Below are 21,356 nucleotides of genomic sequence, written 5' to 3'. Positions count from 1 at the left end.
CATCAACTCAACTCGCCATGTTTGGAGGAGGAGGAATGCTGCCTATGACCCCAAGAACACCATCTCCACCGTCAAACATGGAGGTGGAAACATTATGCTTTGGGGGTGTTTTTCTGCTAAGGGGACAGGACAACTACACCGCATCAAAGGGACGATGGACGGGGCCATGTACCGTCAAATCTTGGGTGATAACCTCCTTCCCTCAGCCAGGGCATTGAAAATGGGTCGTGGATGGGTATTCCAGCATGACAATGACCCAAAACACACAACCAAGGCAACAAAGGAGTGGCTCAAGAAGAAGCACATTAAGGTCCTGGAGTGGCCTAGCCAGTCTCCAGACCTTAATCCCATAGAAAATCTGTGGAGGGAGCTGAAGGTTCGAGTACCCAAACGTCAGCCTCGAAACCTTAATGACTTGGAGAAGATCTGCAAAGAGGAGTGGGACAAAATCCCTCCTGAGATGTGTGCAAACCTGGTGGCCAACTACAAGAAAAGTCTGACCTCTGTGATTGCCAACAAGGGTTTTGCCACCAAGTACTAAGTCATGTTTTGCAGCGGGGTCAAATACTTATTTCCCTCATTAAAATGCAAATCATTTTATAACATTTTTTAAATGTGTTTTTCTGGATTTTTTTGTTGTTATTCTGTCTCTCACTGTTCAAATAAACCTAACATTAAAATTATAGACGGATAATTTCTTTGTCAGTGGGCAAACGTACAAAATCAGCAGGGGATCAAATACTTTTTTCCCTCACTGTAGTTGACTTTGGCAGCAGCATCAGGGAACTTTATGTAATGGTCTTTCAGTTCAGATATAGCATTGCAGACTTTGCAGACTATTCTGATACAGTCGGTTTAAATCCACCACACAAATCTCCTGTTTCATGATGGAAGGTTCCAGATGGCAAAAACCTCAAGGGGATCAGCACTTGTAGGGAAGGAGGGATGAGCCTTTCCCTGAAGAGAGTCAGATGAAAGCCTTGGCTCAAGAAAACAAATGATGTCAGCTGCAGTTTCTTTGTACATGCGTAAATGGTCATGGATATACATTTCATTAAAATCATTCAGTGGGTTGCTCTGTCTATAAAATAAAATAAAAAATAAAATGTTATTTGTCAAATGCGCTGAATACAACAGGTGTAGTAGACCTTAGAGTGAACTGATTACTTACGAGCCCTTAACCAATGTATTTTCATTTAACCTTTATTTAACTAGGCAAGTCAGTTGAGAACAAATTCTTTACAATGACGGCCTACTCCGGACGACGGTGGGCCAATTGTGCGCCGTCCTATGATACTCCCAATCACAGCCGGATGTGATTCACCCTGGATTCGAACCAGGGACTGTAGTGTCGCCTCTTGCACTGAGATGCCAGTCGGGAGTCCAAAACCAACAATGCAGTTTTAAGAAAAATAAGTGTTAAGTAGTAAATAGATTAGTAAATGTTTTTAATAACAAACAATTAAAGAGCAGCAGTAAAATAACAATAGCGAGGCTATATACCGGTACCGGTACAGAGTCAATGTGTGGGGGCACATGTTAGTCGAGGTAATTGAGGTAATATGTTATTGTAGGTAGAGTTGAAGTGACTATGCATAGATAATAAACAGAGAGGAGCAGCAGCGTAAAAGAGAGGGGGGGGGACAATGCAAATATTCTTTGTATCCATTTGATTAGCTGTTCAGGAGTCTTATGGATTGGGGGTAGAAGCTGTTAAGAAGCCTTTTGGACCTAGACTTGGCACTCTGGTACGGCTTGCCGTTCGGTAGCAGAGAGAACAGTCTATGACTAGGGTGGCTGGAGTCTTTGACAATTTTTAGGGCCTTCCTCTGACACCGCCTGGTATTGAGGTCCTGGATGGCAGGAAGCTTGGCCCCGGTGATGTACTGGGCCGTACTCACTACCTTCTGTAGTGGCTTGCGGTCAGAGGCCGAGCAGTTGCCATACCAGGCAGTGATGCAACCAGCCAGGATGCTCTCGATGGTGCAGCTGTAGACATTTTTAAGGATCTGAGGACCCATGCCAAATCTTTTCAGTCTCCTGAGGGGGAATAGGCTTTGTCGTGCCCTCTTCACGACTGTCTTGGTGTGTTTGGACCATTATAGTATGTTGGTGATGTGGACACCAAGGAACTTGAAGCTCTCTATCTGCTCCACTACAGCCCTGTCGATGCCCGGTTCTCCTTTTCCTGTAGTCCGCAATCATCTCCTTTGCCTTGATCACGTTGAGGGAGAGGTTGTTATCCTGGCACCACACGGCTAGGTCTCTGACCTCCCTATAGACTGTCTAATCATTGTCGGTGATCAGGCCTACCACTGTTGTCGGCAAACTTAATGATGGTGTTGTAATTGTGCCTGGCCATGCAGTCATGAGTGAACAGGGAGTACAGGAGGGGACTGAGCATGCACCCCTGAGGGGCCCCCGTGTTAAGGATCAGCGGGGTGGATGTGTTGTTACCTACCCTTACCACCTAGGGACGGCCCGTCAGGAAGTCCAGGATCCAGTTGCAGAGGGAGGTGTTTAGTCCCAGGGTCCTTAGTGATGAGCTTTGAGGGCACTATGGTGTTGAACGCTGAGCTGTAGTCAATGAATAGCATTCTCACATAGGTGTTCCTTTTGTCCAGGTGGGAAAGGCCAGTGTGGAATACAATAGAGGTTGCATCATCTGTTGATCTGTTGGGGCAGTATGCAAATTGGAGGTCACCTTAGTGTTCTTGGGCACAGGGACTGTGGTGGTCTGCTTGAAACATGTTGGTATTACAGACTCAGTCAGGGACAAGTTGAAAATGTCAGTGAAGACACTTGCCAGTTGGTCAGTGCATGCTCGGAGTACACGTCCTGGTAATCCGTCTGGCCCTGTGGCCTTGTAAATGTTGACCCGTTTAAAGGTCTTACTCACATCGGCTACGGAGAGCGTGATCACACAGATGTCCGGAACAGCTGATGCTCTCATGCATGCTTCAGTGTTGCTTTCCTCGAAGTGATTATAGAAGTAACTCGTCTGGTAGGCTCGTGTCACTGGGCAGCTCGCGGCTGTGCCTCCCTTTGTAGTCTGTAATAGTTTGCAAGCCCTGCTACATCCGACGAGCATTGGAGTCGGTGTAGTACGATTCAGTCGTAGACCTGTATTGACGCTTTGCCTATTTGGTGGTTCGTCAGAGCGCATAGCGGGATTTCTTATAAGCTTCAGGGTTAGAGACCCGCTCCTTGAAAGCGACAGCTCTACCCTTTAGCTCAGTGCGGATGTTGCCTGTAATCCATGGCTTCTCGATGTAATCCATGGCTTCTCAATGCACTTATCGATGTACGTACAGTTACTGTGGGGACGAAGTCATCAATGCACTTATCGATGAAGCCAGTGACTGATGTGGTGTACTCCTCAATGCCATCGGAAGAATCCCGGAACATATTCCAGTCTGTGCTAGCAAAACAGTCCTGTAGCTTAGCGTCTTCGTCATCTGACCACTTCTTTATTGACCAAGTCACTGGTGCTTCCTGCTTTAGTTTTTGCTTTTAAGCAGGAATCAGGAGGATATAATTATGGTCAGATTTGCCAAATGGAGGGCGAGGGAGAGTTTTACGCGTCTCTGTGTGTGGAGTGAAGGTGGTATAGAGTTTTTTCCCTCTGGTTGCACATTTAACAAGCTGGAAGAAATTAGGTGAAATGGATTTCAGTTTCCCTGCATTAAAGATCCCGGCCACTAGGAGCCTCGTCTCTGGATGAGCGTTTTCCTGTTTGCTTATGGCCGTATACAGCTCATTGATTGCGGTCTTAGTGCCAGCATCGGTTTGTGGTGGTAAATAGACAGCTACAAAGAATATAGATGAAAACTCTCTTGGTAAATAGTGTGGTTTACAGCTTATCATGAGATAGTCTAACTCAGGCGAGCAAAACCTCGAGACTTCCTTTCTATTAGATTTCGTGCACAAGCTGTATTAACATGTTCAACAGATAACAGTAATGCCATGTCAGGGTTTGGCTGAGTGGAAATACTGCATTATACAGTGCCTTCGGAAAGTATTCAGACCCCTTTTTGTTAGGTTACAGCCTTATTCTAAAATGGATTAAATCGTTTTTTTCCCCACATCAATCTACACGCAATCGCACCTTTGGCAGCGATTACAGCCTCGAGTCTTCTTGGGTATGATGCTACAAGCTTGGCACACCTGTATTTGGGGAGATTCTCACATTCTTCTCTGCAGATTCTCTCAAGCTCTGTCAGGTTGGATGGGGAGAGTTGCTGCCCAGCTATTTTTGGGTCTCTCCAGAGCTGTTCGATCGGGTTCAAGTCCAAGCTCTGGCTGGGCCACTCAAGGACATTCAGAGACTTGTCCCGAAGCCACTCCTGCATTGTCTTGGCTGTATGCTTAGGGTCGTTGTCCTGTTGGAAGGTGAACCTTTGCCCCAGTCTGAGGTCCTGAGCCCTCTGGAGCAGGTTTTCATCAAGGATCTCTGTACTTTGCTCTGTTCATCTTTGCCTCGATCCTGACTAGCCTCCCAGTCCCTGCCGCTGAAAAACATAACCCACAGCATGATGCTGCCACCACCATGCTTCACCGTAGGGATGGTGCCAGGTTTCCTCCAGACATGACATTTAGCACTCAGGCCAAAGAGTTCAATCTTGGTTTCATCAGACCAGAGAATCTTGTTTATCATGGTCTGAGAGTCTTTAGGTGCCTTTTGGCAAACTCCAAGCGGGCTGTCATGTGCCTTTTACTGAGGAGTGACTTCCGTCTGGCCACTCTACCATAAAGGGCTGATTGGTGGAGTGCTGCAGAGATGGTTGTCCCTCTGGAAGTTTCTCCCATCTCCACAGAGGAACTCTGGAGCTCTGTCAGAGTGACCATCGGGTTCTTGGTCACCTCCCTGCCAAGGCGCTTCTCCCCCGATTGCTCAGTTAGGCCTGTCGGCCAGCTCTAGGAAGAGTCTTGGTGGTTCCAAACTTCTTCCATTTAAGAATGATGGAGGCCACTGTGTTCTTGGGGAACTACAATGCTGCAGAAATGTTTTGGTACCCTTCCCCAGATCTGTGCCTTAACACAATCCTGTCTAGGAGCTCTACGGACAATTAGTTCGATCTCATGGCTTGGATTTTGAGCTGACATTCACTGTCAACTGTGGGACCTTATATAGACAGGTGTGTGCCTTTCCAAATTATGTCCAATCAATTTAATTTACCACAGGTGGACTCCAATTAACTTGTAGAAACATCTCAAGGATGATCAATGAAACAGGATGCAAGTGTCATAGCAAAGGGTCTGAATTCTTATGTAAATAAGGTTTTTCAGTTTTTTTGCTTTTAATACATTTACTAAAATTTCTAAAAACCTTTTTTCGCTTTGTCATTATGGGGTATTGTGTGTAGATTGAGGATTTTTTTTATTGAATCCATTTTAGAATAAGGCTGTAACATAACAAAATGTAGAAAAAGTCAAGGGGTCTGAACACATTCCGAAGGCATGTACATTAAGTCATTTAGCTGATATGTTTCCTGTAACTGTCAAACAGGTCTTTCTGTGGAAGTCAGAAGATTAGGGGATAATCTCTGCACATAAATTTAAAGGTGGAAAAGACTTGTGTGGTGATTGTGGCCTACAGAAGCATTGTACATGTTTCATGACATTTGCCTTCCTCCCTGAATTGATTTGAATTAACAAGTGGATAAATACCCACACTAGACAAACTAAATAAAATATAACTTTTTATAATGATCAAATACCTCTACCAATACATGTATATTTCAAAAGGTAATTAATTTCAAGGCCTTCTGTGAATGGCAGCAGTTGGGCGAGTCTTTACTTTTAGAAGTTCCGGGATAGGCCTGGTGCTGCCTTGATAGAAATCTAATCCTGTGAGCCACTCTACATCTCTGACACGTGATTGGTGGAACCACAGGTGGTCTTCAACCCATAGAGATGCCATGTCACCATTCTGTGAAAGTATAAAAACAAGTGGATCAGTGACACAGACCCTAATTATCACTACTTAGGTGTTGACACAACAAGACAGAGGTACAGACAAAAACAATGAGATCAAGTTGCGAACCAGAGGTTTTCCACCAAAACATCATGATAGTTGCCAGGTGTTGGGAAAGGGGCATGCAAAGTTGACTGTCTTCAAACTAGATGAAAGTATGGGTGTTTTCTCAACTTTATAAAAGTTCCCTATGTGTTTGTCAGTGGTAGGATAAAGAGAAAATAGGATAATTTTGGTCATAAAGTCAGTCTCATCTAAAATGGAGTTTGGAACTTCAGTGCGTCACAACGAGTAAATGAAGGTTGGGTTTGGATTACAATTATGTCAACAAACCATGCCCCCTTTTGCCAAGCTCCAAGGCAGGCTAGCTAACGTTAACTAGCAAGGCATGCTAGCTAACTTTTTAGCTAATGTTATCTTACCTAGCTAGCTAGCTACCTCATTACAAATTGGTTAGGTTATACAAGCTTATACAAGTGTATTGTCTAGATACTACTGGTTATGTAAAATTATAATTTGATAATGCTAGAGAGGCAGGCTAGCTAGCTACAGGCTAGCTAACGTTAGACACAATCCACATCGAGGTGCGAACCAGGGGTTTCCCACCAAAACAGTTGCCAGGTGTTGGGAAGGGTCATGCAAAAGGTTACACTGTCTTCAAAACAGATGAAAGTATATGTGTTTTCTGAACTTTACAACACAAATTCATTTGCATTTCACTACGTGTTTGTCAGTAGTAGGAGAGAGTACAGAATGTACATCATTCCAAAACACTCTGTACTTGCAATTCAAGTACTTAGACCTGTCCAGTTTTTCTTGTTTTTTGTTATTTTTTACAAAGAAAGTGTGCCGTGCTTTGAGGTGATATGGCTGCCTTACATTACAGCTCTCTGAGTTGTCCGCTTTGTGTGGTATCAAGAAGGAAACGGTCTGTAGCTCATTGTTACAGCTGCTCACTGGTTGCGAGTCCTTACAGCTCGTGAGAACTGCAAAGTAATGGGTTGGGATTGGAATCTGTGTACCTGTTACAAACCTTAATGAAAACAAGAAATAAAACACTGGTTAAAACTGAAGTGTCTGGCATCGCTGCAATCCTCTGTGCCCCATTGATAGCGCTCTGCAACACTACGTGTTTCATGATTGCCTTTTGTGAGATTTATAAACTTTGCTTCCTCTCTGCTCCATGGCATGTTCCCCATGTTAGAACACACAATTGGCTCTGTTTCGTATGATAAAGAAAAGCTCACATACTGTTGTATCTGGTCCTGAGAATCAAACTGTCCGTCGTAGTTGTAGTCAAATGCCGGGCCTGTCACCACATTAATGCCATTATATTGACTGGCATATTTTTTCAGCAATGTAGTCTGGAAGTAATCCCAGATCTCTATAAAATAAAGAGATGCATCTATTTATCATGAGCTGAAGCTACTTGTATGACCTGTGGTGTTGACTGTGTTTTGTTTGTTGATGTTCTTCTTTTATGTTGTGTGAAAACTAAATACAAATTGAATCACAAAATTTAAAAAAAAGTACATATAAATAATAATAATGGAAAATAAATGAACGTTTAATCATATAACATGTAGGAGACGTGAGGGAGCGAGTAAGGGAGAGAAGTAGAGAGACAAGCTGAATTCGAGTACAGTGAGTGAACAAGAGAGGAAAAAATGAGTTTGAAGGAAGCAAGAGAGAGCTGTCTCAGACTGTGAAGAGTGTACGTACTCTTAAACTCGGGATACATGGGTACAACATTGCTCATCAACAGGCCATCATACGCCTCCTCTGCTGTCTTGTTGAGATCTGGACGTCACAATAAATAACACAAACAACGAGATACTTCAATAAGACTAACTTCCTCATTATTATGACAGCTGGATACCTGGGGGAGAAGTATGTTATTATTTTAGTGAGGGGGAGACCAGACGAGCAACAGTTTCTTTTTGACATTCTACTATTACATCACTTGCAGCAAATCTCTCCGGTTATGAGTGTCTGCTAACTAAATGACATAGAAAAACAAAAACAAAGTTAAGGGGGTGGGAGTTAGACTTTTTTTGTTGTTTCAGCCTTATTCTGTTTGCTTAAGACTAAAGTATTTGAAAGGATAGATGTAAAATCATCTCACGTACTGGAAGGGTAGAGGAAACCGTGGGTAATGTTCCTGGCTGGAGCATACTGGTCACATCTGGGACTTTTATCGTCCGGGATGCGGACATCAGCCCTCAGACAGTCTGGTGTGACTGCTGGCAAAGGGTCCATGTTTTCCTACAGAGGGTGACAAAGAGGAGATTACAAAAGTCCTTCCTGCATTACTCACATCCACTCTCCACATCTTTTTGAAAACATCCAAGGGAAACAAGGACAACATTGGAGAAGACAATAGCAAAAGAGCAACCTTGGATCTTCTCCAATGCATTTTGACAAGGATGACCCCTGTACTTTGTATGTCAATTTACATTCCAACCTTCCTTTAGATGTCATTTAATCAAAGTTAGCTTCTGTGGATGATCTCTGAGAGGCAATGATTAAACTCATCATAGCTCATGTTTGACTAAAGAGTAGATCATTTGAAGACTTGTGGATGTGCAAGTGTCATGACATTCACATATCAAAGTAAGAATTAACCAAAAGTTCAAATGTGTCTAACAAATTACACTTGATCAGTTACTGATTTGTAAAAATGATGGCCTTTAGATGAAATGACTCTTACAGGTTTGTCCAAAGTGAATGAGTTCCACACTGGCATGAGGGATTTTTTGCTATAGGCGTTGACAAAGCCCCGATGATACAGTAAGCAGTAATCATTGCTGGGTTGCAGCATTATTGGTCTTCCAAACAACATGTGCTTCTGCTCAACAGCGTTCACTGAAAGTAAGTAGACAAACAGATGTCAGATAAAGATGAACTATTCAGAAATCACTCTGCCATTTCCTGGTTGTAAAAATTCTAATAGTTTGCCTAATTTCAGTTTATGTAACAAAACAATCATTGTACTATATAACCAGCTGTGAATTTCCCATAACCATACGTATTATTGTATGTTTGAAGCTGGTGTACAAAACCTAAAGTAAGATTAGAAATGCGAAGATTAGAAATAGTTCACATAGAACGCTTCTTAGATTTGCTTTCAATGAGAAGGACAGGACTATAACTCCAAATTCTGTGTGAATTAGGTCGGTTTGGTCAAAAAGTTACATATCGCAGCTTTAAATGTTTTTTATTTGTTTTTTTATATTGGACAAGACCGCTAAGATTCAGCATATAGGACGTACTACATAACGCATTCATTTTGTTTGACTCGAACTATTTGTTTTGGAGGAGTAGTAGGCTATTGTTGGCACCAAGTAAAGGATAATCAACAAGGGGTTATCAAATAATAAACATGTGGAAGGTGTGTTCCGCGACGCACTTGCAGAGTGGAACTTACCTTCCACGGAGTTGTATTATTTTCCAAAGAGCAGATAGAGCGCCATGTTCGTTCTCCCTTGCTATCAAGTTTACCAGATAGCTGCAGTAGTTGCCTTGGTAACCAAACAGACTTGCTAGTTTATCTAGCTAAACCTACCGAGGTAAAGTTGTTTTGATATTCACACATTCGGACATTCAACAGACATTCATCAGGCATTCACTGTGGAATGTCCATGTTGATCCTCTTGGTTATCTTGGTCCTCTTGATCCATCCACCTGTCTTCTTTGTCAGTCAGGCCTGACCCATTCATCACGTAGTTTTTCCTGTAATCTAATTTAATATGACTGAAGATGCAGAATTTTCTGCCAGGCCCCTTCTAATAGGGTATAGCAGACTCGTTAGAACCTTGACCACACGCCCTCTAGATGGACTACATGCCCTCTATCAAATCAAAACTGGAATTTTTTATCAAAACAAAAGTTATAAAAGTATGCTAGACATTTATATAATAAATTATACCTAGTTTGAAGTTTATGTGACAAACGGTGAATTAGTTATTGATTTAGACGGCTTGAAATGGCATTTTATAGATTCTATGTATTTCTATCAAGTCAAAACTGTCATTTTTCCTCAAAACAAAGGTTGTAAAAGTATGCTAGACATATATAGAATAAATCATACCTAGCTTGATGTTTCTGTGACAAACGGTGAATTAGTTATTGATTTATACTGCTTTAAATGGCATTTTATAGATTTTATGTATTTATATCAGGTTAAAACTGGAATTTCTACTAAAAAAACGGTTGTAAAAGTATGCTAGGCATTTATAGAATAAATAATATCTAGTTTGATGATTCTGTGACAAACTGTGAATTAGTTATAGATTTTTACATTTTTAAATGGCTTTTGGCGAATGTCTGTAGTGGAGATAAGGAAAACTAAGAGTGAACCATAACATACGTATTTACTGTATATATATATATATATATATATATATATATATATATATATATATATAGATATAGATATAGATATAGATATATATATATTAGCATGGGTATTGAAAGATACCAGAGGGTGGATAACAAAAAAAAAAAAAAATATAAGAAGTAGACGGTACATGTTTGGTTTTTGGGCTAAATGTATACATTATGATTAGCCTCTGATCTGTATGTGAACCCCTCTGCAATCTACTGGCACGGACCATTAAAAACTAGGACTTCAACCAGGCTGTCCCTGTGCTATTTGCTCTCTTTCTCTCTTAAACTGCTAGCACAAAGCCTACGTGAAAATTGGGTTTTTCACAAAAGATCATGAAAAAACTGGCCCAAATCAGCTCTACATAATTCAGCAGGGAGGTGTGCAACTACCACACATGTTTTTTGCATTGGATATATTTACCATATCATATGGAGACAGAAACATAAACCTTTACCTTATCATAAGTAGACAAATTGCAAATGATTAAATCCTTTCATTAGAAAAAAAACAATTTAGTTACGAATTGAACATCTCCCAAAAAGGTTTTCAACATACATCTGTAAAATAATAGTCTAGAAACTAAAGCTTTGGTTGTCTTCCTCTCAGTCTTCTCTCTGGTCCTCCTCAATGTCCACCTCTTAAACATCAGACTCTGAGGCCTCATCTTCACTGTCACTTTCCAACCTTGTTGAGGATGGCTTGTTGTCAGGCTCAAAAAGCTTCAAATTTGCCTGGACGGCCACCAATTTTTCAACCCTTGTATTGGTCAGCCTGTTGCGTGCTTTGGTGTGTTCCCAAACAAGGACCAGTTGCACTCTGAGGCGGCTGATGTTGGTGGGATTTGGAGGATGATGGAGGCAACAGGGGAAAGAGCCTCAGATACACAAAGTCCCTTCCGCCAGGTAGTTGATGAGATATGTTGACACGACTGCCATATTGCATCTCCATCCCAAAGCCCTTGCTTGGAAGTGTACTTCACCAGACTGCCAAGAACCTTGCCCTCATCCAGGCCAAGGTGGCAAGACACGGTAGTGATGACACCATAGGCCTTGTTGATCTCTGTACCAGACAGGATGCTCTTGCCAGCATATTTTGGGTCCAACATGTATGCTGCGGCATGTATGGGCTTCAGGCAGAAGTCTTCACGCTTTTTGATGTATTTCATTACTGCAGTTTCCTCTGCTTGGAGCAACAGTGAAGTGGGCAGGGCAGTACGAATTTCTTCTCTTACATCTGCAAGCAGAGTCTGAACATCAGACAGGATGGCATTGTCTCCCTCAATCCGTGCAATGGCTACTGCTAAAGGTTTCAGGAGTTTCAGTCTACTTACCACTCTCCCAAAATACATCATCCAGGGGGATCCTTTAGATGGGGCCGTCCATATCGGCAGACTGTGATATGGCCATTTCTTGGAGAGACTCCTTCCCCTCCAGGAGACTGTCAAACATGATGACAACACCACCCCAACAGGTGTTGCTGGGCAGCTTCAATGTGGTGCTCTTATTCTTCTCACTTTGCTTGGTGAGGTAGATTGCTGCTATAACTTGATGACCCTTCACATACCTAACCATTTCCTTGGCTCTCTTGTAGAGTGTATCCATTGTGTTCAGTGCCATGATGTCCTTGAGGAGCAGATTCAATGCATGAGCAGCACAGCCAATGGGTGTAATGTGAGGGTAGGACTCCTCCACTTTAGACCAAGCAGCCTTCATGTTCGCAGCATTGTATGTCACCAGTGCAAATACCTTCTGCGGTCCAAGGTCATTGATGACTGCCTTCAGCTCATCTGCAATGTAGAGACTGGTGTGTCTATTGTTCCTGGTGTCTGTGCTCTTGTAGAATACCGGTTGAGGGGTGGAGAGGATTATTCCTTGCCCACGAACATTTGACCACCCATCAGAGATGATTGCAATACAGTCTGCTTTCTCTATGATTTGCTTGACCTTCACTTGAACTCTGTTGAACTCTGCATCCAGCAAATTAGTAGATAAAGCATGTCTGGTTGGAGGGGTGTATGCTGGGCGAAGAACATTCAGAAATCTCTTCCAATACACATTGCCTGTGAGCATCAGAGGTGAACCAATTGCATGCACAGCTCGAGCAAGACATTCATCAGCATTTCTCTGACTACGTTCCTCCATTGAGTCAAAAAACCTTCTGATTTCAGGAGGACCATGAGCTGTTGCTATCGATAAGGTGTCTGATTCATCATTTTCACCTCGAATAGAAGTAGAGGGACTTTTGTCAGAGGTTGCTTGTTGTGAGCGCTGAGGGAACTTTATGCACTTTGCCAGATGATTCTGCATCTTTGTTGCATTCTTCACATATGATTTGGCACAGTATTTGCAAATGTACACAGCTTTTGCTCCTACTTTAGCTGCAGTGAAATGTCTCCACACATCAGATAGTAACCATTTGCATTTTCCTGTAAAGATTTGAAAAAAATGAGTAAAAAAAATTAAAAATAAAATTCTATGTACAGATAAATAGTTAAGCAGTTAGATTAAACAACTCCTTTGTAAGATAAAATGAAACATGTATGGAAACAGGTGAATTAACACTCCTCAGTTAGCAGGCTCAAGCAAGCTAAACCCCACATGGTAGCAAAAACTAACTAGCAGAAATGGTTAACAAGTTAGAAATTATTTAAACACACTTTGCTGTAGGCTACTATTTAACAAAAGATCATGTCATAAAATATATTCACCCCACCCAGTATTGTAATCAAAACTTACCAGAAAGCATGTAGTCCTTGGCTCAGACAGTTTAGTAGTGTGGGCTCAATAGCACCTCATTAGTGTGCAAGATCTTCAGAATCAGATGTACATGTGATGGAAGAGTGCACTGCACATGTGATGGAAGAATGCACTGTGCATGAAGAGGGTTGCAATTCAATTGAATTGGGGATAGTTTAACCAAAATATGCCACAAGACCTAGAATTGCCTTATGTGTATCCCACAAAAAAAGGTTCACTGTTATAAGTTTACTTTTTTGATGATTTTAAGCAAAATTCCCAAAATTCCCGGGCTTAACTTCACATTGAAAATATCTGGAAACATTCCGTCCCTTTGCAACCCTAGTTATTGCTCTAATGTTCTATTATCATTACTCTATTTTATTATTCTACTATGGGAGATACTAGATACATACAATGACAGCAATTCGCTATAATAGGTACACATGTTGTATCTGGCACAAGTGACGATTAAACTGATTTGGATTTCAAAGACTGCCATTATTGTAATGTTTGATATTACAACATTGATGTGTGATACCTTTTTTTATCAACAAATACGTTTTTTTGCAGATGTATGCCTCTATTACTATATTATATTGCCTGAATACTCAATGATGATTAACACCACAGTTATGGGTGCTTCTGTCAGGGTTGTGGTAAAATGCATGTCATTTAAAGTCAATTTAGCAATTGAACAAAAATCCAATGTTCCTAATTGCAAAGAATGTAACAGAATTTGGGTATTCCAGAACTGTAATTTACATGTAAATAAACATAACCCTGTTTTATGTTTTTAATAGTGCAGATAGAATGCTCTGTGTGCCAGAGATGGTACCATTCAGCTTGTCTGGGGATGACAAAGAAGGACTTCAACAAAGCCAATACAGAAAATGATTGGAAGTGGCCTCTTTGCTGTTAAATTAGAGACGTATAAATAAATGACTGTTGTGCCTTGTAACTACTTTAAAATGTGGAACTGTTGCACAAAAATGCGAACATTGATTTGGCATACAATTTAAGATTGTAAACATTGTACAACTTTATGTAAACATTATCTAACTTCATATAGAACAAATTGCACTTGAAATTAACATTTCTTTAAAGTTATTGTAAAGAAATGCATATTTTCACTTTTTAGATTAGATTTCTTCATCTTAAAAGCAATATTTGAGATTTTATGTATTTCCATCATATCAAAACTGGAATTTCTACTCAAAGCAAAGGTTGTAAAAGTATACTAGACATTTATAGAATAAATCATACCTACTTTGATGATTCTGTCATAATCAGTGAAAACGTTATTGATTTATATAGCTTTAAATTGCATTTTATAGATTTTATGTATTTCTATCAAGTCAAAACTGGACTTTTTCTTCAAAACAAAGGTTTTAAAAGTATGCTTATAGAATAAATCATACCTAGTTTGATGTTTTTGTGACAAACTGTGAATTAGTTATTGATTTATACAGCTTTAAATGGCATTTTATAGATTTATGTATTCCTATCAAGTCAAAACTGGAATTTCTAGTCAAAACAAAGGTTGTAAAAGTATGCTAGACATTTATAGATAAATCATATCTAGTTTGATGATTCTGTGACAAACGGTGAATTAGTTATTGATTTTTACATTTTTAAATGGCTTTTGGCAAATGTCTGTTAAATGTCTGATGAATGTCTGTTGAATGTCCGAATGTGTGAATATAAAACCAACTTTACCTCCGTGCCAAACCTTCAGTCCGAGCTTGCTATTTATGAAATTCGAATTTGATTTCAAAAGCAGCTCAAACATTGAACATGCAAGATTGAACTATAGCCATTGAATTCTACCAGTGCTGATATACTCTACTGTCCGTTATAGGGAATTATAAACTGGGTGGTTCGAGCCCTGAATGCTGATTGGCTGATAGTCGTATACCACGGGCATCTATTCCACAATTTACCAGCGGCTAAATCTATGACGTTAAAATGCCTATTTACTCTGTTCCATCTGACTGCGCAATCCACCATCTCATCAGCCCAGCCAAGCAATTTATAAACTGATCTCCACTATAAAAAGCAGCTAGACATTACCTCACATTTCTTTTAGAATTTTCAACAGCAAAGATTTGTAACACCTTGCTGTCTGTCTCTCTGACATTTGCAACATTGTTTAAATATTCAAAGTCAAAATCATGAATCAGCTGGCATCATTTTTATGGATATATACATAGAAAAAAAGGTCAAATGAAACGAAGTACAGCTAGTTTGCAGTCTTTCCAGCTTCAGTTTGTGTCACGCCCTGATCTGTTTCACCTGTCATTGTGCTTTGTCTCCACCCCCCTCCAGGTGTAGCCTATCTTCCACATTATCCCCTGTGTATTTATACCTGTGTTTTCTGTCTGTCTGTTGCCAGTTTGTCTTGTTTGTTAAGCTTACCAGGGTTTGTAAGAGGGAGAAGAGGTTCGATTGCGGTCCCAATCACTCACTCAGGGATCCCGCCTTGCAGCTGATGAAGTCCCTGACATCTACATCCCTGAGAGGATCCGAGCTTACGCGAGTCCCTCCAAGAGCTTCCGGAGACTTCCGATTCACCTCTTCCCGAGCCGATGCAGCTCGGCAGGGCTAGGCTGTCTCCAGCCAAATGTGTACGCAGACTTGACACCCAGAGTTGTCTGTATTGCGGTCCTGCCGGTCATTTTGTGTCCATCTGTCCCTTCAAGTGACCTAGCTCATTCGTTGGAGTGAGTACACTAGTGGGTCTTAAAGATAATTGTTCTTCTCCCCTTACTCGCCCCCCTCTCCATGCTACCCTGCTGTGGGGCGACCAGTCCAAGTCTCTCCAGGTACTCATCGACACGGGGGCCGATGTGAGTCTCATGGACTTTACCCTGGCGTCCGAGCTGGGCATCCCCACTCAACCCCTCTCCATTCCCATGGGTGTTAGAGCGCTGGATGGGTGCTCTATAGGCTGGGTCACCCACCAGACCAACCTACGAGTGTCGGGGAACCACAGCGATACAATCCAATTCCTACTGGTTGAGTCTCCGCAGGTTCCCATGGTATTGGGATTCTCTTGGCTCCAGCAACACAATCCTTCCATTGATTGTGCTACTGGTGTCATCATGGGCTGGAGCCCGTCCTGCCACAATCATTGCCTGAAATCAGCTCTGCCGGCCCCGGGACATCTTCCTGGGGGCTTGGAAATTGCCCCGGACCTCTCCGTCAGCCCCACGGAGTACCAGGACCCCCGGGAGGGGTTCAGTAAGGCCTGGGCCACTTTGCTTCCGCAGCACCGACCGGTATCCAAGAAGGTCAAGCCCGCTGGCATGCCGCTATAGCCCCGCGGCTACACCCCCAGAAGCTGAGACCCATCCCACTCCCCCCCCGCTCCAAGATCATTAGCTCCTCTGCTGTTCGTCCTCTGTTGCCTCGTACCCTCCATATACTTCCTACCTTTCCTGTGTTTAGAATTAAAGCCATGTCTCACAGCCCTTTGTCTTCTGTTTCCAAGTTTGTCCCGTCAGCTCCTGTCTTTTCCCAGCCTCTCTTTTTCTCATCCTCCTGGTTTTTACCCTGAACCTGTACCTTTGCTCCTACTATGGATTATTGACCCCTGCCTGCCTTGACCTGTCGTTTGCCTGCCCCTGTTACAATAAACATTGTTACTTCACACAGTCTGCACTTGGGTCTTACCTTGATACCTGAGAGTTTGAAGTGATTGTGTTAGCTGAGTTGGCTAGCTGATCTGAACAACAGTGTCCTGACGAGTGAGCACATTTTTTTTTTTGCCAGTCAAAATCACACCTCATTAGCTCATTGTTATGGATGTATCCAAATAAATGTCACTAGAAAACAGCTTAAACAAATACAAATGTAGCTACTTTGCTGTTATTCTGGCTGCACTTTTTGACCTGACTGCAAGTTAGCCGTAGTTGGCTAGCTAGAAAGTATGGGATAAGAACATTGCCAGCCAGTATGGCAATGGAACATTTAGAACCAACGACTGGGTCGTGTCCATAAAAAAAAGACTGAACGACTAGGACTTGTCTCTGGCAACCGAACCGATAGAACGAACGAGCAGCTGGCTCGGGTAGCAACTCTAGATTTGTGTCGGGACTATATCTTGTGGAAGGATGAAATAATATGAATAAATTAATCAAAATAATGTTTTTAATGAAAATATGACAATCATTATTTGAATATGTTGGTAACCCGTTGTATAAAAGTGATAATTCCCTCAAATCCAGTGTTTGGAGGATATATTGGCACGGTTTTCTAACAACACCCATGCCAATATATCCTCCAAACACTGGCTTCTCGGGCATTATCACTTAAATAATGCACGCTCTAGAATGCCCTTCAAGGCAATCAGAAACGGGTATTCAACAATGCCATAGATTTGGGAAAGGAGTCAATGGGATGCAGACGCATTGACCAGATTGGCGCATATTCAACAAATCTGCTCTAACAAAGTGGCTATTCTTCAAATCTGTCCTGATTTATGTATTGTAACAGGCCCACAATGTGGTTACTTAAGTCCGATTTGGATATATTTGGCTGCATACCATGTAGAAGTTGTCCCTTTTCAGGTTAAGTGACTGCTAAATGCTAACTTTCGTTCGTATTAGCTGGTTAGCATAGCTAGCATACAGCAATCGGTGGTGTTCATTTGCACTTCCAAAATTTAAATCAATTTCCTTATTTCCTTTACTACTGTGTTATACTTTTAGCTTGCAGTGTTCAGCTGTTAGCAGCCAATGGCTAGCAGTTTCTTACTGGCAGTTTCTTCCGTTTAAATGAAGTTTTACAGTATACCACAACCCCCCGAGGTGCCTTATTGCTATTATAAACTGGTTACCAACTTAAATTAAAACAGTAAAAAGTATTTTGGGGTCAGACCCGTGGTATACCACGGCCTTCAGACAATCAGCATTCAGGGCTCAAACCAAACAGTTTATAATGATGTATTATTGCTAAACTCAATGTACCATCTGGTATCATAATTGATTGTTAATCATGACAATATTCCGGCGATAATCTGTCCATACGGTCTCACATAATATTTACCTTCAGCAGCTGTCAGATTCAGACGACTATTTGGATTAGTTCCACCCTGGAAAGAAACAAGATATGATGTTGTTATAGATAAGACTCTGACAATATTGATCATTTAATTCATTGATTATTTTATGACTATCAACAACATTGGAGACAGAGACTTTATATGGTTAGGGTAATTCATATGGGCTTAATATACTGTACTGTATAATACCAGCTTCTTATCACTGTAGTATTAAGAGGTGTATACTGTAACTTCAAAGCAGCGGTGTAGGCATGGGAGGACCATCATTTTAAACCAAAAATGATTTTAAACAAAAAACACTTTCCGTTTGTCATAGATGGACAAGATTAATATGAGATGAAAGGCGAGTTCAAGAAGTCAAGCTATAGAGCTGTGTGATGTCCACATTTTCTCTAACACTAAACATAGAAATATGTATTTTGCAGTTATAAGGATGGTGAAATGTTATAGTTATTGGTTTTATAATTTGTTTATACTGTATTTAGAAAGCATATACGTCATTTCAAGCCTTATTCATACAGTTTTATTGAATAGGAATACGTCATATAACATATTTTCATATTTTTATCATATTTGTACTGTGTACTTGCACTTGTGTCCTCAAAAGTGACTACAACACCTCAGCAATTTATTTTAAAAAACAATTCCATGAATGTGAGATTTGTACCTTTCTTTGCATATGCAGCATTACTAGATATTGTTTATGGTCCTCCTAATGATAAATAATTACTCTTGGGGATTATATAGATTACATTTTAAATGAACATGCCCTGAGAAATTGAGGCTGTTCTGAGGGCAAAAGGGGGTGCAACTCAATATTTGGAAGGTGTTCCTAATGTTTGGTGTACTCAATGTAAGCAAGGGGTACTACCAGGGAGGTGCATGTGCAGCCCAGGGTATCTGTGGGTTCAAGGATCACCAGAGGGCACTGCCCAGGGGTTGTCTGCTCTGCGGGTTGTATGGGAGTGTGCCAGGGAGTCCTCAGGAGATGGTTCATACTGCCGTGGCTTCCATTGTTCTGAGATGGGGAGATCCTCAACACATCTGAAAGGGTTTCACATGGACGATGTTACAATTCACATACTATTCATGTTGGAGATCAAATGAAATCTTATTGTGTCGTTTGTACAGGATACAACAGGTGTAAAACAGTCCAGCGAAATGCTTACAAGCTCTTCCTCAACAATGCAGTGTTCAAATACTGTCACGTCCTGGCCAGTATATAAGGTTAATTGTTTTTGTAGTTTGGTCAGGGCGTGGCAGGGGGTATTTGTTTTATGTGGTTCGGGGTGGTGTGTTTTGTGTAAAGGGTGTTTGATTTAGTAATTCCGGGTTTTGGTTTATGTTTAGTATTCTATGGTTAGTCTAGGTTGTGTGTTTCTATGTTTGGTTGATTGGGGTTGGGACTCTCAGTTGAAGGCAGGTGTTGTCTATCTGCCTTTGATTGAGAGTTCCATATATTAGGGTGTGTTTGTATGTGGTATTTGTGGGTGATTGTTCTGTGTTTCGCCTTGTGCCTTACCAGACTGTTTTTGTTGATCGTTCGTGTTTTGTATGTTCGTTTTGAAGATAATTAAAAATCAAGATGAGCATTCATGTACCTGCGGCGTTTTGGTCCTCATTCACCGACAACAACTGCGACAGAATCACCCACCACCAATGGACCAAGCAGCAGAGGAAGGAGCAGACGGAGTTCGAGTTGGACTGGCGGGAGAAGTGGACTTGGGAGGAAGTTCTGGACGGGGCCGGACCCTGGCATCAGGCTGGGGATTATCGACGCCCGCAGGGGGAAATTGAGGCAGCCAAGGCAGAGAGGCGGTGGTACGAGGCCAAGTACGCGCTGAAGGAGAAGCACGAGAGGCACCCCCAAGAAATTTTTTTGGGGGGGCACACGGGTAGTTTGGCTAGGCGTAAGAAGAGCCGGAAGCCAGCTACTCGTGGTTATATGGAGGAGCGTATGGGGTGGAGAGCGCTATGTTTCGCTGAGGAGCGCACTATCTCACCCATACGCACGCACAGTCCGGTGCGCGTTATTCCAGCCCCTCGCAGGTGCCGTGCTAGAGCGGGCATCCAGCCTGGTAGGAGGATGCCTGCGCAGCGCATCTGGTCGCCGGTACGCCTCCGAGGACCAGGCTACCCAACTCCCGCTCTACGCACGGCTACCATCAGGCCCCTGCACAGCCCAGTCTGCCCTGTACGAGCACCCCGCTCGTACAGGGCTACTAGTTCCATCCAGCCAAGGCGGGTTGTGCAGGAGGTAAGATCTAGACCGGCTGTGCGCCTCCATAGCCCTGGGTTTCCAGCTCCTGTCTCTCGTGCGGACCCGGAAGTGCGTCAACCCAGTCCGACTCGTCCTGTTCCCGCTCCCCGCACTAGCCTGGAGGTGCGTGTACATAATCTGGTAATCCCAGTACCAGCACCACGCACCAGGCTACAAGTGCGTCAACCCTGCCTCGCCAGTCAACAGTCATCATCAGAGCTGCCCGCCAGTCAACAGTCATCATCAGAGCTGCCCGTCAGTCAACAGTCATCGTCAGAGCTGCCCGCCAGTCAACAGTCATCGTCAGAGCTGCCCGCCAGTCAACAGTCATCGTCAGAGCTGCCCGCCAGTCAACAGTCGTCAGAGCTGCCCGCCAGTCAACAGTCGTCAGAGCTGCCCGCCAGTCAACAGTCGTCAGAGCTGCCCGCCAGTCAACAGTCGCCAGAGAGGTCAGACTGCGCTGAACTGCCGGAGTGGCCAGACTGCGCTGAACTGCCGGAGTGGCCAGACTGCGCTGAACTGCCGGAGTGGCCAGACTGCGCTGAACTGCCGGAGTGGCCAGACTGCGCTGAACTGCCGGAGTGGCCAGACTGCGCTGAACTGCCGGAGTGGCCAGACTGCGCTGAACTGCCGGAGTGGCCAGACTGCGCTGAACTGCCGGAGTGGCCAGACTGCGCTGAACTGCCGGAGTGGCCAGACTGCGCTGAACTGCCGGAGTGGCCAGACTGCGCTGAACTGCCGGAGTGGCCAGACTGCGCTGAACTGCCGGAGTGGCCAGACTGCGCTGAACTGCCGGAGTGGCCAGACTGCCCTGAACTGCCGGAGTGGCCAGACTGCCCTGAACTGCCGGAGTGGCCAGACTGCCCTGAACTGCCGGAGTGGCCAGACTGCCCTGAACTGCCGGAGTGGCCAGACTGCCCTGAACTGCC

At 42.9% G+C, this 21,356-nt stretch overlaps 1 protein-coding gene across 2 annotated transcripts in view; it reads right to left on the bottom strand.

The window, feature by feature from the left end:
• Positions 1-1,187: 1,187 nt before the first annotated feature.
• LOC106588363 (venom phosphodiesterase 2) overlaps positions 1,188-21,356 on the bottom strand; it is a 46,457-nt gene continuing 26,288 nt past the window's right edge. For both annotated transcript variants that reach the window (XM_014177271.3, XM_045709456.2), the window contains 8 exons: positions 19,039-19,211; positions 18,152-18,197; positions 8,688-8,842; positions 8,107-8,242; positions 7,700-7,777; positions 7,229-7,361; positions 6,857-7,010; positions 1,188-5,932 (listed from right to left, as the gene is read on the bottom strand). In XM_014177271.3, the coding sequence (XP_014032746.1) occupies positions 5,759-5,932; positions 6,857-7,010; positions 7,229-7,361; positions 7,700-7,777; positions 8,107-8,242; positions 8,688-8,842; positions 18,152-18,197; positions 19,039-19,211 (1,049 nt within the window). In that variant the 3' untranslated portion in view covers positions 1,188-5,758. The remainder of the gene's footprint in view (positions 5,933-6,856; positions 7,011-7,228; positions 7,362-7,699; positions 7,778-8,106; positions 8,243-8,687; positions 8,843-18,151; positions 18,198-19,038; positions 19,212-21,356) is intronic.

The sequence above is a fragment of the Salmo salar genome, chromosome 27 (assembly GCF_965601325.2).
Source record: "Salmo salar chromosome 27, fSalSal1, whole genome shotgun sequence".
Classification (NCBI taxonomy): Eukaryota; Metazoa; Chordata; class Actinopteri; order Salmoniformes; family Salmonidae; genus Salmo; species Salmo salar.
This window is presented reverse-complemented; position numbering and strand designations above follow the sequence as displayed.